Source organism: Dermacentor andersoni, chromosome 1 (genome assembly GCF_023375885.2).
Source record: "Dermacentor andersoni chromosome 1, qqDerAnde1_hic_scaffold, whole genome shotgun sequence".
Taxonomy (NCBI): domain Eukaryota; kingdom Metazoa; phylum Arthropoda; class Arachnida; order Ixodida; family Ixodidae; genus Dermacentor; species Dermacentor andersoni.
In genome coordinates this window covers 371,044,047-371,064,380 of record NC_092814.1, presented here as the reverse complement: position 1 = coordinate 371,064,380, position 20,334 = coordinate 371,044,047, and the positions used below count along the sequence as shown (strand labels likewise).

The 20,334-nt window shown below is 44.3% G+C and overlaps 1 protein-coding gene across 1 annotated transcript in view; it reads left to right on the top strand.

Annotated features, from left to right (window-relative positions):
• Positions 1-20,334, top strand: part of Sply (Sphingosine-1-phosphate lyase) — a 108,935-nt gene that overhangs the window by 57,174 nt on the left and 31,427 nt on the right. The window contains exons 6-11 of the mRNA XM_055063930.2: positions 15-51; positions 4,119-4,226; positions 9,339-9,401; positions 13,024-13,170; positions 15,089-15,209; positions 18,164-18,281. Coding sequence (XP_054919905.2) covers positions 15-51; positions 4,119-4,226; positions 9,339-9,401; positions 13,024-13,170; positions 15,089-15,209; positions 18,164-18,281 — 594 coding nt within the window. The remainder of the gene's footprint in view (positions 1-14; positions 52-4,118; positions 4,227-9,338; positions 9,402-13,023; positions 13,171-15,088; positions 15,210-18,163; positions 18,282-20,334) is intronic.

Below are 20,334 nucleotides of genomic sequence, written 5' to 3'. Positions count from 1 at the left end.
TACTTGGGTTTCAGGGTTATTCCTGCAACAGCACATGCTGGCTTTGACAAGGTAAGTGAAAAAAAAAGTGTATTGGAAGACCTAATGCGTGTCAGAGAAAAAGTGTTTTGAATATTTTTGCGAGATTCACATGTACATTAACAGAAAAAAAAAATTATGGGATTTCACGTGCCAGAACCGCCATCTAATTATGAGACACCCCATAGTGGGGGACTCCAGAATAATTTTGACCTGCTGGGGTTCTTTAATGTGTGCCTAAATCTAAGTACACGGGTGTTGTGGCATTTTGCTCCATCGAAATGCGGCTGCCATGGCCGGGATTCGATCCCGCGACCTTGTGCTCAGCAGCGCAACAGCAAAGCCACTGAGCAATCATGGTGGGTACATGAACATTACTCTTGCAAAATGTGACCTAAGATTTTGAGATGACCATCCAGGACACTGACTTGAGCAAAGACAGCCTTAAATTTTACGGAGATCTCTCTGGCTAGACAAGTTGCAAGCTGACGGAACATGAATATCGTGCCCAGAGTGTGTCACCTTTTTACATTGGGAAGATGAAGCATGCATTTGGTCTGTGTGCAGCATTGATCATTTGTTGTTCGCACGCTTGAGGGCACTAATGTTACTATGCGCAAGCGCAGCGACAGTTTGTGTCAACAGGTTGTAGTTTGTCCTGTGAATAGATTATGTGTTGTCTGTGCACTTGGGTGTCGATTGCGCTTGTTGGCGAGTGGTCCTGGGCGGAAACCCCTCTTATTCTGTCACAGTGTTCCTCCTCACGTAGCAGCTTAACTATGGTGATCTTCAGTTTGTTGGAGTAAAGCTGTGTTCAGTAAACCCATTTCTCATTGTTAGAAGCACATCTTTCAAAACACCAACATTACATTGGATTTCTTGAACATGTATATCATCAAAGCCAGGGGATTTCTTGTTATTGAAACTAAGTCAAATGGATGGCAGGTCCTTGGACAGAAGGTAATGATTAAGGAATCCCGAATCACGTGTAATCATGGGGTACTTTTTCAGATCCAGCGTGCACTTTCTTTGCAGCCTGCAAAATTAAAACCACAATGGCTATCTTCACGCAAATAAATTATTTGGACATCTGTCAATAGGCTCAACAACTTACGTTAACATGGCTCCATTGTTTTCTAACAATAGGCAGCAATGTACTGTAGCACTAAACAATAATTCTTTATCACTTTGTTTCCTCTGGGGTACCACAAAGCAGCGCTCTAGGCCCTTTATTATTTCTCATCTACGTTAATGACTTGCCTGACAACATATAATTTTGAATGCACATAATTACTGATAATAGTATTATTTACCATCTTATTTACAACAATAGTGACCATCTTACCCTTCAACAGGACCTTGAACGTATTGGTGAATGGTGTAAGGCCTGGTTAATGACTTTAAACATTTTCCAGTGTAAGATAATCACGTTTAGCCATAAACTTCATAACTCTAGCTGCCTATATAAAATTGGCAACATTGTGGAGAACACTAAGCTGTACAAGTACCTATAGGCACAAACCTAACCCTGAAGCTTTCTTGGTCTGCACATATCACTTCCATTTGTGATAATGCATCAAGGCCGTTAGGTTATCTACGCTGTAACCTGAATAATTCTCCCTCCAGTGTACGTAAACCAGCTTATCTCTCTTTAATTCGTCCTCAACTTGAGTTAGGCTTCTCATCAAGGGGACTACGGTAGCGTGATTAAAAGACGGGACAAAAGAAGACACATAGGGACACACACAGCGCTAACTTCCAACAATTTTAGCACTGTGTGTATCCCTATGTGTCTTCTCTTGTCCCGTCTTTTAATTGCACTACCATACTCCCCTTGAGGATGCATTACCAACAAGCTCACATTGCAACCCTCGTAGCCTCCTCAATTTGGTCCCCGTACCAACAATACCTGATCGACATGTTAGAAGCCATTCAGAACAGAGCAAGTCAGTTCATTACTTGTAATTATATATACCCATACAGCATAACACAAATTAAACAAGACCTTTCACTTGAACCATTAATTACTCGTCGTGACATTCCTCTCTTATCACTATTCCACAAATGCATTCACACCATGTCGTCCTCTGTGCACCTTAATCTTGCTCATCAAACTTATGCAGACTGCATAACAACTTTGGCTTAGCACGCATATACGGTGATACTGATGCGTTTAATTTACCAGCTCTTCCTCGAGCTATCTGTTTGTGGAATGACCTTCTGGATAACCTTGCATCAGAACGAGATCACGCAAAGTTTTGCAATAATCTTAAAAAATATCTGTGCTCCAAAATCTTATGTTTTGAATTTCCTACTTTCACCATTGCCCTTGCCTCTAATACTATTGCCAACATTTTCTTTTTCGTTCCTTCTTTCTTCTTTTTTTCTTTTTCTGTCTTTCTTTCTTTTGTGAAAACAGTCTTTTGTCAGTTGTCTTTATTCTCCATAGCACTGTTGCCATTGAGTTGAAATTGCTTTTTGTTGTAGCATTTTCATTTTTGTTTTTTCAACTTTGTATGCTATTCTTACTCCCTTGCTTCTATAGCGTATCTTATTAAGTTCTTCGGTTCATTCACATCTTTCTGCACTAATCGATCTTTTACTTTGTTAGGGTGTTATTGTATTTTACTCTTTATGCATGTATATATTTACTGTTACATACATACATACATACATACATACATACATACATACATACGTACATACATACATACAGAAAGAAAGAAACAAACTTCTTAATTAAAGATGTTTCATTTAAAACTACTTTAAAAGCTTGTTAATTAATGATTGTTAATTAATGACCTGAGATCTAGCAAAAAATACTCGAGTTACTCAAGAAGACGGTAGTTGGTTGCATTCTCGTAGCGCACGCATGGATTTTTTAAGGCTTGACACAAGTTAGCTGAAACACCCTGTATAAATGTATGAACACTGGCCAGGACTTTTGGTCAGGAACGAATTGATTGAAATATCACATTAGCCAGATTCTAATTAATGAAAGTCTACTGTACTGTATGTTTGCACTTTTTTCAGTGCATATTGCAAAGCAAAAAATAACGAGCCATTCCATTCTGTGAAGGTGGATGACCAGTGAAGCTGTGTAGCAAACGACAAAGAGGTGACACAGAATTTTTAACACCAGAATGAACGCATTTTTTGTCTTTATCACTGGTCATTGTGATGAGAGGTATGCACACACGTTTTTTATACATTGACGTTCATTCATGTTATGCATTCATTGTACACATTTGTTATATACATTCGTGTTATATACACCGAAATCACTGCATTGACTGGCAGGGGGCCAGAGTGCCGTCAGTGCCTTCACAGAGGCAGGGGCAGTATGGTTATACACTGGCATGATGAGCAGCATCGGAGCCAGCTATGGAAGACGATGATGATGAAAGCATGAGCAGTGGCACGAGCGCGGTCGAGCGGTTGCGGCAAGGGCCACCAATGAGCCAGTTGTAGAACAAGACAATGACGAATGTGGGAGCAGTGGCACGAACCATTGCTGATGATGATAATTTTTTCTCGCACATGAAAATTTCACGGAACCCTAGCCATAAACAGCTGTGCTGTAAAGAGTTCATGCCGGACGGTCTCCTGTTCTATAACTAGGTTCCAGTCGCAGCTACTGGACAAACTGTAAGATGCAGTGCCATTTTCAAGCTGCAATTAAGCAATATAGTGACACCTATCTCGCAACTTTAGGAAATATACACGGAATGGCACAATAAAACATGGTGTAATGGTATGGTAAAACTAGCTATCATCATCATCATCATCATCATCATCATCATCATCATCATCATCATCATCATCATCATCATCATCATCATCATCATCATCATCATCATCATCATCATCAGCCTGGTTATGCCCACTGCAGGGCAAAGGCCTCTCCCATACTTCTCCAACTACCCCGGTCATGTGCTAATTGTGGCCATGTTGTCCTTGCAAGCTTCTTAATCTCATCCGCCCACCTAACTTTATGCCGCCCCCTGCTACGCTTCCCTTCCCTTGGAATCTAGTCCGTAACCCTTAATTACCAAAAATAGCTATAGAGTGACCTTAATGCATCACATATATCATTGCAGGCCGGTGAATATCTGAGAATCAAGGTCATCCACGTGCCAGTCGACCCGCAGACGATGAAGGTTGACGTGCGGAAAATGAAGGCTGCCATCACTGGAAACACCATCCTGGCAAGTGCAATCTCCGTTTGTCTGTCACTGAGTAAACTGCTTGTGTTTTGAACTGTGCAGCTTTCAAACTGTAGTCAGGTTATAGAGCTAATAAACCGTAGAGTAGAATAAGAAAGAAAATTATGCATGGTGATAGATTTTCTATGGTACAGTCGAACCCGCTTATAACAATATTCAGGTGTCACGAAAATTTCATTGTTATAACCGATAATTATTATAACCGGGTTGCATGAAAAAAATCAAAACAGGGGGATGGCAGAGCTGTTGTGACAAAACTATAATGGCGGGGACGCCAGTGCCCCTCCCCACCACCTTCCTCCGTCCAGCTGCTGATTGTGTTCAGTCGTATAACTGCTCCCTGGGCGCTCCGATCGCATGTAACAAGCTGCAGCTGTCGGCGTTAAAGAATGGCACTGCTATAACAACTGTAAAGAGGTGTTACGGTGGCAAGTGATATGCGAGTACTGCCAAGCCATCGCTTCGGTGGCCCCAAAAGGGGCCTTTGAAAAATTGCGAGAATGCTGCCGCGGCAGCCTGTCAGCTTGAGAAATACGGAAGAAACGCTGAGGCGAGATCGCCACAAGCATTTCAAAACGTACTTCTCACTGGCTTGCACGAGAAAACCCTACGTCCCTCAGCCTTGCATGCTGTACGCAAAGCTTGCCGACATCCTTTTCCAAGGCATCCAGGTGCTCCACGTAGTGCTGCGGAAGGTTCCTCGCGAAAACGAAGCCCCAGAGCAACTGAATCATCTGCCGGACCTCCTGTGAGGACAACGTTGAGGCAGCCTGCCCTACCGCGTCATTGCTGCCGTCATCGCCATGGCTGTCCGATGCAAGCACATTCGCGACGACCGCCTCATCGGGCAGCCTGCCATTCCGCGTCATCGCTGCCATCATTATTTGATGCAAGCACGGTCGCGACGATCGCCTCGCTTAGTTTCCAAATCTACAGCCGTGCGCTTTGTTTTCACCGGCAATGTCGTGCACAGCCGATGATCAGCGGGTGGATCAGCCATCTTCTGTTTCGGCGGTGAGAAACTGCATGGCCAGGAATGATTTCAATGCAAACAATGAAGACCAACGCGAGGGATTAAGCTGTTCACAGAACTGCGCTGAATGAGGAGCCAGCGAGCAACATGCGAGCAACCTGTGAGCAATGCAGTTGGAGTGGTCCATTCGTGTTTCGGAGGGTGGGGCTGCGTAGAGTTGTGGGCGCAGCTGAGCTGTGCGTGCAGCCCATTTGTGTTCAGAGGGGGGGGGAGGAGGCGACGGGAGAGAGGCGCGGAGATGGCTAGAATATGAGCGCGCGGCGGCTGTTGGAGCAGCGACCCATCATGCAGTGGCTTGAATTTCTCGTTTTCTTTTTTTTTTTTTTCAAGGATTTCGCATTTCACTACCTTTCGGCTCGGACACCCAGCAGCCAAACTTCATCGTTATAACCGATAATGCAGCATTGGGGCATTGTAGTAAGCAGGTTATTTCACCATGGAAAACATACAAAAGTTGACGGTGCAGCAGCTTCTCATTGTTATAACCGATATATTGTTAAAGCTGGTATCGTTATAAGTGGGTTCGACTGTAGCTCTAAACAGAGGTAATAAGTGCTACATTGATGTTTGTTTACTTTGAACTTGCATATCACTATTAAAGGACTACAGGGGAGTGGGAATAGCTGTATATTGAGGAGGCCTTCAGAAGTGCCCAAGTGTTACCAATTTAGGTGGAGGTAATGATAACTTTTGCTGACAAAAAAAGTTACTATACAGTCAAATTTCGGAGGCTTTCTTGTTTCACTTTTCCCACGACATTCATGGATAGCACTTATTCAGCCGCACATTGCGTCTGCATAGAGGAAGGCAGAAGCAGTAAAGTGTATTTTTGTGTCAGCGATAGTTGATGACAAACAGGAGCCTGCATTATAGGTACATTATTTTATGGTCCTGGAATAATATGTACGGAACATACTGTGTAGGGTCTATTTTTTTGGTACATGTTCTAGCCAACAAGAGTTGAAACACAAATACATTGTTTCTAAATGGCAATGTTGAAACAACTACAAGAGTATAAGCCAGACTTCATGTCCTCATCTTAGTTGATAAGAACTCGGTGAGGTTTCAGTGGACAAAAAGGTTGTGTCATTGTCAAAACATGTCACTTGTAGTTATTTTAGTGCCTGAAAAATTATGCCTGTTCATTTGACATGCATTTAAAGAGTAGTATGTTTACCTTGGCCAATAAGTTACGGGGAACCTGGACAATGAGAAGGAAATTTTCAGAAGAACAAAAATGGGTTGGAGTGCATATGGTTGGCATTGCCAAGTCCTGACTGGCAGCTTACTGCTATCCTTGAAAAGAAAAGTGTGCGATCATTGCATTCTACCGCTACTAACATATGGGGCAGAAAGTTGGAGGTTAACAAAGAAGCTTGAAGAAAAGTTAAGGACCACGCAGTGAGCGATGGAACGAAAAATGTCAGGTGCAACGTTAAGAAACAGGAAGACACCAGTGTGGATTAGAAAGCTAACAGGAGTAGTCGATAGTATTCTAGTTATTAGATGAAGGGCACTAATAAAGACATGCACAGACAAAGTAGACAGGACAAGCACTAATCCTGTCTACTTTGTCTGTGTAATATGTCTTTATTTGTGTCCATCATATAATATTTATGTGTCACCAAATGGGCCAACAAGAAGTGCTCCTATGATATTCTAGCTGACATTAGAGGGGTCCTGAATCACCCCTCGGGTTTGGTGAAAAAACGTAGTCCGCAGATAGCATACGCTGCTCTGAACATGTCAGCCAAATTTTGCAGTTGTGCAGGATGCATGGAGCTCACAAGCAGAGCACGAAGTCACATACTATTTCTGAAACACTCCCTTTTCAAATGCGGCCTTCTCCACGCCCGCTAAAAGCTACTAGCAGCTTGCATATGTCATCATATACGAGATTCCCACAGACGGCTGCTGTTGACTCATAGCTGACATCAATGTATTAGTCCGCTTCTTCCTACTGTTACTGTGTATATTTGTTGACGAAGTTTAACAAACAGGCTGCAGTAAGTGATATTTTTTCAAATTGCGATAAGAATTACATACTTCCGGAATAAGCTGAATAAGCTGACTAAGCTGACCACACACGCTCTGCTGCGGTCGCCCACGTAGGAATGAAAGTTTGGCCACCCTGCTTATCGGTGTCATGGACATTGAGTCTCACTAATTTTTATCAGTTTTGAACAATCAACTAGCCTCAAACCACGCTATACTTAAGGTTAGACCATACATACGCTTGCCAATGTGTACTTACTCCTGGCCACTCCTGGCTAGATGCCTTGGCAGACATTGCTTTATTGAGACATTGACAGCGCTTCAAAATGCGCAAGTTGGATGTGCATCTGTCGGTCAAGCTAGTGCTGGACAAAGCTGGTACGCACCACGCAGCATAGCCAGCTGGAGCACATCAGGATCGTGCACTCCTGACCTGCCTTATTCTGTGGCCCTGCTGTGCACAAAGCAAACACTGTGCATACACACCACAGTTGCATGTAGCTGCGGGGTCGGCTACGTAGTGTAGATATTGCAGACATCGCAGGGTGCCACGATGGGCCCGCTCACTGAGCGCACTGTTGCTCGCTGAGGACAACCATGTTTGGCATGTTGTAGGCGCCGAAATTGAAAATAGTGGTGTCTACGTGAACATCCAAAATTAAATTTAACCTGCGCACCAGGATGACATAGGCGGAGCGTTGTGGGCATGCACTGCGATGGGGATGAAAGGTGGTCTTTAATGGCCAATAACTTTGCTTCTGCTGAATGCATTGAACTACTTCTTGCTGCAAAGTATTGTGAAATAGTCTAGTTTAACTTCAAATACATTTCTTGACTTCGATAAAAAAGTGTTTCAGGACCCCTTTAGGAGAAAAAAAGTGGGGCTGGGCAGGCCATGTAATGCGTAGGGAAGGTAACCGGTGGTCTGTTAGAGTTATGAGATGGGTGCCGGGAAGGGATGTGCAGTCGAGAATGGCGGAGAAATAGGTGGTGTGATCAAATGAGGAAATTCGCATGCATGGGGATGGGGTCAGCTGATGCAAGACATGGGTAATATAGATCATCGGGAGAGGCCTCCGTCCTGCAGTGAGCATAAATTAGGCGGCTGCTGATGTTGATTTGCCATTTACTCAGTGAAATATTGCGGCAGTACATGAACTAGAAGACAAAATAAAGAGCTTTGAATCAATTCAGGGTTGCTTGAGAAACCGTATAAGTCCTCTTCAAGTGCTTGCTACCTGACACAAAGGCATAGCAAATCAACTCAATCCGCAAGCACCTGTCTTATATTCTTTGTTCTGCCCTTCGTCCCTCTTGCGCTATACAAAGTTATGGACTTGTACCAACTAGCTCGATCACATTGCTTGCAAGATAGAGAAACCTTCCAACTATTTGACGTAGCTTCCCTTGACCTTAGGTTAAGATAAAATTAAAGGGGCTACAGGAAAAGGAAAATGTATGTATATATAAGTTTGTTTCACTGAAATTTCCAGAGACAACATTCAGGATGTTTTTTCTCATGTTGCAGTACGGGTTGGTTTTCATACTTAGTGCACAGTTTTAAATAAATAAATAAATAAATAAAACTTCAGTAAAGAGGTAAATATGTAGAACTGCCTGTTGCACAATAGTCAGTGCAAGAAATTAGCATCTGGAAAAGGAGTCTGCACTTGTCAGTGATCAGAGATCAGTGTGTCTCTTTTGTTTGCTTTTGCAAACCACATAAAACATATCCAATGGTAGCCTGTATGTATCCAGAGATTCTGATTGCCACCTTGGTCAGGTGCTCTGCAGCCTTTGAGGACTGAGGGCCTAGTGTTAATTGCAAGATTCATGAATGAGGTAGGCAATGGCGAAGCCAGGGAGGGTGGTGGTGGTGGTGGGGGGGGGTACTTCAGGTTACGCCATTGGGCTATGCCCCAGACAGACCAATGTGCTATCTTTCCTCAAATGAACATTAATTCATTCACAAGAAAAATGGGTTCATGAGGCATACGTCCATGCAACCCTTTTTCATTTTTTGCTCTATTGAAGAATGTGGCCTCATGTGCTTTTCATTTTTTCAGCTTGTGGGATCTTCACCTCAGTTCCCGCATGGTTCCATTGATCCAATCAAGGAAATAGCAGAGGTGATTATGCTTTGAAGGTCATTTAAGTAGAGCAAATATTCTCCGGTGACGTGGGTCTTTCAAACAAACCTCTGGTATTTTGGGGTTAAGGATTTATTGAAAAACACATGAAACAGCTAAAAGGTTGACCAGCTTGGCATTGAAGACTCAACATGGATTTGTGTTACATCTGCTTTTTGTTTTTTACAGATTGTAAATCAGTGAACAAAAGGAGGTGTTTTCATCAGAGAAGATATGCTCAAACCTCGTGGTCAGAGCAAATAAGCTCATTGATTTAAATGTGCATTTATTTATCCATCTAGTAGTAGTACAAAATGGAGATGAAAACTGGCAAAAGCATGCAACCTTCAATGGCTGCTGCCAACCTGAGTTATTCAACTGTTGGCATACCATTGCTTTCTGGTGTAAAGCTGACTGCTTTCGACAGGTCTGCATTGTGGGCTATTAGGGTGACTTATTACTGGCTACTGTCTGCAAGGTACTAGTATATCTTTAGTTTAACTTTTCACCAGAACATTAGATTGCTGGGATTCTGCACAATAGGTCACGGACATTGGAGACTATTTGCTCTATTTGGTTACAGCATATGTCAGTTAACTTTGATTGATACAGCATATTGCCATGTGTGCATTGTTTTACTTATTGCCGCTCACGCCTTTTGCCAGGTTGTCACTATTATTATGTTATTGCTCTCAAGCAAGACTTGCTAGCAGTATCATAACCCTGCAAGCGTTATAATCTCTTTGCTAGGCAGCTGTGTTCATCATTATCAGATTGTAAGCATGTCACAAGCCCTGTAGTACATTCTTTCAATGAAAATAGTGCTGCACTATCACTACTCTTAGTGTACTATTGCATTTAATATTAGTTGCAACGTGTGAGCTGTGGCCAGGGCGCTCTCTCGGGCAAGCCAGGGGTGCCACTTGCGACACTTTTGAAAAAAAAAGGGAGAGGGTTTCACCATTCCAACAACGCTGTTACCCCCGTGCTTTCCATTGTCTACCTTCTTTGCAGAGCGATAATAGAAATGGCCTGCTAAGCAGCATGACTTGCTTAGTGCAGTGTGCTTTGTCATGGAGCACTGCTGTCCTAGCTTAGCAGTTTATTCTCGTTTTTTTTTCTTCAATGATTTGAGTACAGCATTTAAGAAAGACAACTGGTGAGAGATCACGATGGGCAGTTGCCACCAAATATGTGTCTGGCAGTTTATTATGGCTCTGCGAAGCAAGCAAATGGCAGAAAGCAGGGGGTATGTGCATTGCTAGAATGGCGAAACCCTCTCCACTTCTTGAGAGCATCACACATTAGCACCACCAGCTCTACGGGTAGGTTGCTCTGGCCTCCCATTCAAGGCCTACAAGGCCTCAAATTTGAGAAACAACTTGGGTTTACACTGTCTGTAGGGCTTGGTTAAATTTTTACTAGTAAAGATGGATGACATTGTATTCTAAAGGAGCGAAAAAATGAACTTAGATAAGTTTAAGAACTATTACTGTGCCACAATGGTCCAAATATAAGAAAATGATTTCAAATCTATGATATCAAACTAATGTACCAGTGCTGGGGTTTCAATGAGAAATAAAAAAAAAAGATTGAAGCTTGTTTTTACCGCGATCTTACCACAAAATTAGTGAAAATGTTGTTTGTTTTGAGAGAATATCAGTCTAAAGTGATTTGGTGTTTCTGTTTAGTGTCCCTTTAAATGATAAATAGGAGACATATTTGTACGTGTCTTCCATTTATAACATATTGAATTGTTTTATTTTCATGTCATTATCAGGAGCATTCTCCTTGGACATGCCAGCTCTCTCCCGTCCATGCCAACTTTTATTTTTTCAGAAAACCACCAAAATTTCTAGTATAGTATTGTTATTTTTCATTATGAAACGTTTTCATTATTGCAGTATCAGCTGTTCATTTGTTATTTTTTGTTGTCTTGTACTGTTAATTACTTTTTCATGTTTTTGAGTTGTAGCTGGGCAAGGCCGCAGACACAGTCTATATGAAGTATGGTATTTCTTATCACAGGACTCAAGCATAGTTTTGTTATCCTCCATGCGACGTGTTATTGCTGGTGCAGTGTGGAAAGAAAATCATAGTGGTGCTGGCAGCAAAGGGTTTTTATTGGGCTGCAGCCAGGTGACAAAGGTTGTTTTAGATTCTGTATCTTCCTCCCAATTTTTAGCGCTAAGTTCAAGCTCCGAATACAACTTGCCAGAGCTTTCGAGGTGTGCTTGTTCACTTGAGGGGAATGAACATTCAAAGACACCATGATTCTGGCATCGAGGAGGTGGCTGTAATTGCTGCCATTCCCTCTCTGGGGGTGAGCCAGACTTCCGCATTGTTTCTGCCAAGTGTGCCTTCGAAAAAATTAGTTTTCTGTAGTGCAGCATTCGCACCAAAATCATAAAATGACGGCCACATGTCCAAGGCAATCGGTAGATGAAACGAAATCTCTGGATGAGTGAGACCTCTTGGCGCAGAAAGGCTTGACTGTGAATACAGTCGAGCCCACCTATAACAATATTCAAGTGCCAAGAAACTTCCATTGTTATAACCGATGTTCACTATAACCGGGTTGAACGAAAAAAATCGGAAGGGACAAACATAGAAACATTTTAACTAGACACACAAAAGTATAGTCAAACGCACTTATAGCATTATCGGTTTTAACAACTCGGACGTAATGATGAGAAGTTGTGGCACTGTGAACTTTTTTGCATGTTCTATGGCAAAATAAACCTGCCGTGGTTGCTCAGTGGTTATGGTGTTAGGCTGCTGAGCACGAGGTCGCGGGATCGAATCCCGGCCACGGCGGCCGCATTTCGATGGGGGCGAAATGCGAAATGCGAAAAACACCTGTGTACTTTGATTTAGGTGCACGTTAAAGAACCCCAGGTGGTCGAAATTTCCGGAGTCCTCCACTACGGCGTGCCTCATAATCAGGAAGTGGTTTTGGCACCTAAAACCCCATAATTTCTTTTAATGGCAAAATAAACTGCTTACTACAGTGTTCCCATGCTGTGTTAACAGTTATAACAAATAAATCTGGCTACTGGGTGTCTGCACTGAAAGGAACAGGAAGGTGAAATCCTTGAAAAAGGAAGAAAGAAAAAAATGAAATGTGAGCCGCCATGCCCATCTACGTACCACGCCCGCCTGTGTTCCACTCACGCCACATGGCACGCCTTCACCACATTTCCAGCCTCGCGTGCCCCTCTCTTGTCTCCCTTCCACCCCTCTGATATCGGTGCTGCCGATGCAGCCGATTCTGGTTTTGGAGGGCTGGAAGGGAAAAATTCTAGAAAAGGAATGTTTGATCTTTATTTTCACCACTATAATCAAACTTTCGCTGCCAAATAATTGAACATAGTTATGAAATTATTCTTTACCAGTATAAACCGATTTGGTGTTGCTGTGTATTGTCCCTTTTTTGCAACCTCATGGGCCATTCAAGGTATGTGAAAGTACTAAGAAATTAGTTTTGCAACTTATTCACCTCTTAGTGAACAACGTGGGTGGTTTCTGCACAAGTGATGGTGACATAGCAAGCAGCTATGCCTTGGTGGACTTGAATGCTAAGCCGATTTAATCTTCTGTCGATTCGTTTATTTTTGACCAGCTGGGGGCAAAGTATGGCATTCCTGTTCATGTGGATGCCTGCCTTGGAGGCTTCCTGGTGCCTTTCATGGAAGAAGCTGGGTTCCCGCTGCATCCTTTTGACTTCCGCCTTGAGGGTGTCACGAGCATATCGGCAGACACGCACAAGGTGTGATGTAGTTTTTTTTTTCCATGACAAACTCTTGTCTGATCATTGAAGAACTTTGTCTGCTACAGCATTTTCTGTTAAAGTGGTGCAGCTGAACTGAGAACACAGCTGAACCAAATAACAAAGGTTTGAGGTTTGCTGTAGTCACTAATGGATTCGGGGATGTAAAATTATGAGCACTTGTTTGGGAGCCAGAAGTGTGGCAATGGTTAATCCATATGACTACATTGTCACTTTCCCCTCTCACAATCACTTTGTGTCACTTTAGGGCATGATGATCTGAGTGTTGTTGCCACAGCTACATTAGTCAGTCATTGTGGCACTTGAAAATGCACAGTCATAGATGGGTTTGCTTAAAAGGTGCTGTTCTAGGGAGGGATCTGCTACCTTCAGACTAAGTATATGACCCATCTGCAGCAACTTGTAAATTCAGTTGCAGATGACTTCCACAACTATCTTTGCAGTCAATTTCAAAGCACTATCTACTCAGAGCTTCTTTATCCCACATTGCACTTCTTTCATGTGCCACCCTGTGAGGTGTGAAGTGTGTGTGCGTAGTTCATCAAATGGCCAGGAACAATAGAAAATGATGATGACGACATGCTGTGTGAGTTTGGCATGAGCACGCCAAGCATTGCAATGGAAAAAGAACAACAAAAACAAGCATCAATTAGTGAGGCACCCATGTGCAGAAGGAGACAGAAAAGTAGAGTGGAAAGAGCAGCGAAAGTGGGGAAGGTACGTCGGTGGCTGGAACGAGTGAAGGAAGCTAGGGTGCAGTGGGGCAACATCGACAGGCACTTGGACCTGGGCTCACGAGGCCTCTACCTAGCCAGTTTTGGACTTTCCAGCGACCCAATGTCTCTTTGTAGCTGGCTGGTATCAGCACGACCTGGGATGCTCTCTGGAAGCAAAGCGATGAGGTGCCGAAGAACGCCTGTGGAGCCTGGGACGTCCTACTATGACGTACTTCCCAACCGCAAGGTGACATTTGAGTGCATTGTCATGTTGGCCGTCCGTCACCAGCTAATTTCCTCCGACTCCTGCCTCATTCTGTTAGTGCCATCCCGAACTGGACTGCTCAAAGACCATCATCGCATTGAACTGGTGAACCCGTTTTTTGCTTGTGACTTCCTTTGCTTCTGTTATCTCTTGGTAACTTAGTGAACTTTCTGTTGACTTCGTAGCTTCTTAATCTGTCTTGTAACATAACAATCATTGTGACTTTTCCATGGGCTGTTGTAACTCTTATTGTGTGTTTATAAGTGTGCATGTTATCTTGCGTTGATAAACTTATTGTTGCATGTGGGCTGCCGCCAGCCTTGTCTTTTATTGGAGCACCGAGACAGTGCATCTTGGATGTGGTTGAAGAATCTCTTAAAGGAACCTTATCACACACCCGCAGCAGAAGCTACTGTGCCAGCAAGTACGTTGCTCTTCAACTTTGCGAGTGTAGAGGCATCTAGAGGCAACTAGTGCCCTTGCAGAAGACTGGTGCTGGCAAGAGCAGTACTTCTACATGATTATACATCTGCTCTGGCAGGAAGCACATTGTCTCGGGAGTGTTTCATACATGAAAAGCATGCAGTTTTAAAGAAACATTCAGGAGAGCAAGATGAAACATACATGGCACTGCATTTGCAATGCCACTTGATATAACTTCTTGTAAAACAGAGGGACACAACTTTTAAGGCTTTATTTTGAGTCCTCAGATGGCAGTTCAAGGTTGAAAGCTGTCTTGCTCAACCCTGTGATGTGCAAGGATGAGCGCAACTTGTGCTGGGGTGATGAGGACATCTTTCCTGCACCTGTAGTAGTTGGATTTATTGATTCTCTAATTTATCATCAAATCACGAGCTTTCTTTGCCGGAAGTTTCTCAATATATCTAAACAAATGCTTTCTCTGCTTCTCATGCAGTACGGTTACACTCCCAAAGGCTCATCTATGGTCTTGTACCGGAGCCGCAAGTACCACCACTACCAGTTTTCGGTAGCCACTGACTGGCCTGGGGGTGTCTACGCAACGCCGACAATGTCTGGTAAGCACTTCCCTGTGTCTTGTGGTATGTGCAGTCCTGCCTGGACATTATTGAGTTTATAAAGAAAAGAAAAAAAAAAGTACATTACAAGTTCAACATGACCAAAAAATGACAAAATATTTGCATGTTGCAGTATCGAATGGATAAAGAAGAAACATTTACGAATGTTTACTGCATCAACGGGCATTTGCTTAGTTGTGAAATGAGCTACACTACTTTACACTTTGCAGAAAATTGGTATGACAAGGGCACATTCAACAATTCATGCTGCAGATGTGGTGCTCACAGCCCTGCAAGAAAAAAAACATGTAGAAGGGTGAAAATTTGATCCAGTTAAATAATGGGTAGTCTTTCTGTGTGATATTTCATCATGCATGTTGTAAGAACACAAATGAAACTGCTCCAGAAAAGTGAGGGCATCGTGATCTTCACAGTGCATTGATGGCAGCCATGTGGCACCAAACTTAGAAGGTGGGGTTGGGAGACAAATAGGGTTCCTGTTGTTTCTCTCCATGGTGGAAGGACTCCATGTTCCTTTCCAAGTGACGATGCTGGCAATGCGTTCTGTACTGCTGAATTTCGATTAGAATGCTTCGGTCCACTCCTGGGGCTCACTAGTATTGGTTGCACCCTAGAATTCTATGCACTTCGTCACTATTCAATTCAGTCTAAAAAATTATAGCATTTGCACACCCCTGCTTATTTCCACTATGAGCTGTAAGGTTACCTGTCCTAACTTATAGTGACAATTGAGATGCATTGGAAATTCCACTTGTGAAATATAAAATAAAGACTTTATTTTTGGCATCCATGCACTTGAAATTGGTGTATTGTAGCTTAAAGGGGCCCTGAAACACTTTTTGAACATGGTGAGGAAACGTTGCTGGTCTGTTAACGAGACTCCTTTGAGCATATGAGCCAAATATTATTGCACTACCTGCAGCACAGAATTAAGTCTTGTGCAATGTCATCATGCAGTGCCATTGCAAGTAGCTGGACCCACCAACAGCTATTGGCTGATTTCGTGATTGTGAGAAAATTCGCAGTAATGCAATTATTGTTCATTTGAGCTAAATAAATGAAAAATGTATAAGCCTGCAATCTGAAAATGATAGAGAGACCATTCCATCTTTCAACTGCCAGTCTACACACGACAGTTGTGTGTTGCTGCATCTGCTTGTGTGGCCTCTGAAACCGAAAGTGTAGCGCAAATACCACCGCTGCCACAGGGCGCTGCCGAGACATGCAACCTTTGGGCCGGGCATTGCCGTCTCCTCTGTGAAACTTCCAGCATGCTCGCTGAAATGAAAGGAGAAAGAAAGCCACTCATCAGTTCGATAACTATGTCTAACTTTGCTTGTGCTTGAAGGATTCGAAAAAATTTTGGGGAAAACAGGGGGAAGACAGGAGATGGAAATTCAAGATGATGAGCAAAACGAGAACAAGGTGAAAGCGGGAGCCAACGTTTTGACAAGTGGACTTGTCTTCTTCAAGGCGACGTATGCTTTCCTCGCCACAGTATATATAGGTGGGGTTCTTCTAAAGGGGAGAGGGCGTAAGGGGGTGGGCGCGGCAACGAGCGAAGGTGTGTTAGCGGTGAGGGTGTCGAATTGAGAATAAAGGAGTGCTTTGCATAAGGCCGGTGACACGGCCGCCTGTCAGCCCTGTATCAACGGCTGTGTGTCAGCCGGTGTGTCAGCGGCGTGCACAACACCCCTCTATTATCTGCTTAGCTGGTGGTCGTGGGCTATCGTGCCTCTGAAAGAGATAATTGAAGGGGAGGCAGAAACCGGTGCTCGTGGAAAAAAAAAAAAAAAAAAAAAAAAATATATATATATATATATATATATACACACACACACACACACATACATACATACATACATACTGAAATGGAATAAATAAATAAATAAATAAATAAAAGGAAATAAAAAAAACGCTAAGCAACCAAACTAAGTGTTGTTACCTATAGCTTGAAATTTAGCATAGCAAATAGATTCTAAAGCTCCCTTTGAAACGTTTATGCCTATTGGTTGCAATGTCTTGAACTTATGGATAAGGCATGATTCTCTGCATTTTCTTTCTCGTTCAGAACGGAAATTTGACTGTAATATGTAGAGTTTAAATTAATCGAAGTTATGACCTGGTTGGTTAAAAAGCTCGGCGACGGCTTTGGGAAGCTTTTTAGCTGTGTCCGTGCGATGTCCGTTGAATCTGACATTCATTGATTAATCAATGATAAGTTCAGCTTATGATTAATCAAGCATAAGTTCAAAACATTGCAACCAATAGGCATAAACATTTCAAAGGGAGCTTTAGAACCTATTCGCTATGCTAAATTTCAAGTTATGGGCAACATGCTTAGTGTTTTTTGTTTCCTTTCTTGTGTTTTATTTATTTATTCCATTCAAGTGTATATATATATGTATTTCATGAGCACTGGTTTCTGCCACTCCTTCTATTATCTCTTTCAGAGACATGATCCCACGACCACCAGCGATGCTGACAATAGAGGGGTGCTGTGAACGCAGTTGACACGCCGGCTGAAACATGGTCATGTCACTGGCCTTGTGCACAGCCCTCATTTATTCTCAATTGCATACCCTCACCGCTAACACACCTTCGCTCGTCGCACCCACCTGTCTTACCCTCTCACCCCTTTAGAAGAACCCTACCTACACATACTGGGGCGAGGAAAGCATATGTCGCCTTGAAAAAGACAAGTCCGCTTGTCAAAACGTTGGCTCTCGCTTTCATCATGTTCTCGTTTTGCTCATTGTCTTGAAAACATTTTGCGGCAGGAGATTCATGAGGAAACATAATTTGATAGTGATATCATTCAGTGATTAGTTAAAAAAGTGTTTGAGGGCCCCTTTATATGGATGCCTTTGTGCAATAAGTTGACATTGCAAATAAATGTTTATAATTTCCGACTCTGTCCTTTGGCACCCCAGGTAGTCGGGCGGGCTCAGTGGCGGCCTGCACTTGGGCTTCCCTGCTCTACTATGGGCGAGAAGGTTACGTTGAGGCCACTCGCAAGATCATCATTACCACCCGCAAAATTGTCGACGGGTGAGTATTGGGTGAGGCCCTGCACGCTGGTGCGCCACTTGCCTGGGCTGATCCTGGAACCATGCCTATCCGCATTATTTTTGTCTAGGGCTGTATCCTTGAGGGATCACTTTTAGAGGCATGACTTTAAATGCATGTTTATTGGGTAGTGACAGGTCTGTTCAGCATGCTGACTGCCAAGTGCGCATGCACTAGTTTTTATCCATGACCTGTTTCATTGTGATACATTGCTGCACTAGTTTTTAAAGAAGACAGAGCTTCACAGAAAGATGTTGACTACAAGTGATAAAATATGGTTGAAGAAGGGATATCTCTGGCTGACGTTTCGACAATGGCTCTTGTCTTCATCAGGGATACGTTGGCTTCAGCATGAGGCATCCCCTGTTTGATCACTGTTGATGACTGCTGCTGTAGGTGAAACTGTCCTGAGATGCAGGCTTGTACATTGCACTATGTGTGAGGTTGTGCAGTGAAAAATGTCATGATCTGCCCGGGTTTGTGAACGAGGGGGGGCTCGAGGCACCCTCCGTTAGAGAGACGCTCCGCAGCGTGGTGGTGGTGAACGATGACTCACCGTCGAGCAGCTGTGCTCGTCGGTGTTTATTTGGTGCGGTGACCAGTGTTTCCCACTGAGCCTGGCAGGCCACCGAGCCTGGGGGGCGTCACATGATCGTTACACCCCTTACCCACAGTTTGTTCGATACAAACAAAATACATCCAGGCTCAACATAAAACAAGATCACGTCTGGTTGAGGCTCTGCGACCGTTCCAGCTGGGTCGACGGTGCCTGTTATCCAGGTGAGTAACAATCCGGGGGCCTCCACGGTCGAGTACTTTTCCTGGGCACCAGTGTTGACGGGCCAGGTGTGGCAACGCCGGGTGCTGCCTGAGCCAGCCTCGCTCTGTACGCAGTGGCCGGCTTTGAGAGTGGCGCCGGGCTTGGCACCGGCCCAATGGGCCGCACAACTGGCAACGCTTGCCGCCTCTGAGGTGGGCGGTGCTTTGCTGGCAGCGATGGGTGTTGCCATTGGTCCCCCTGCGGGCTGGACTTCTGAAGTGACAGTTTAGGGTGCTAGCCAGGTCCCGACATGAGGCCTAACATGGTCGGCGTGCCGGTGCCAGGTGGTCCCATCTGGCATGCCGATGAGCAGCGATGAGGTGCTGGCGGGACACCACCTGCTTGGTGGACCAGGGTGGGCCAGGACGAAAGTTCCTGGTGAAGACTATAGCTCCCGGCTCTGACAAAGGCACGGGATGGCAACCTCGGTCAGCAGCCAGCTTCTGCTGCTTCAGGAGCGCTGTCGATTGGAGATCTGCATGCAAGACGTCCAAGGGTGTCTTGACCATCTGGCCCAGCAGGAGCTCACAGGGGGCATGGCCATTGACATCGTGGGGCGTGATCCAGTACTGGAACAATACCCGGGTAATCTGCATCCAGAAATCGCCAGCCTGGCTCTTCTTGATGGTCTGCACCACCCACTCGGCTGCAATATTTGAAGCAGGGTGGTGCGGCGGAACCATCATCCGGCGGTTTCCGTTCATCAGCTAGGCCAGGTACTCTGTGCTGGCGAAAGCAGGACCATCGTCGCACATGACGACGTCTTGCAAGCCCTGGGCAGCGAAGATCTGTTGCAGCGCCACAATGGTTGCGCTTGCTGATGGAGTGGTGACAGGCAGAACCTCCAGTGGACCCACTTCGAAAAGGCATCCACCACCACCAGGAAGTAATGGCCCTTGAAGGGCCCCCCGAAATCCACATGCAGGCGGGACCAGGGTCTCTGTGGGAATGGCCAGGGGGTGATCTCCACATGACGTGAGGCCCGCTGATTCTCCTGGCAGACTTGGCAGCTCTGCACCATGTGAATGATGTCCTGGTCCAGGCCAGGCCACCAAACATGGGACCGGGCCACCATCTTGGTTGTTTCCATGCCAGGATGACCCGCATGCAGCAACTGCAGGATCCTGGACTTTGTAGGATCACTACCTTGGAACCCCACAGTAGGCAGCCCTGCTGCAGGCTCAGCTTGGCGGCCTTGTGGCTATAGGCCCGATG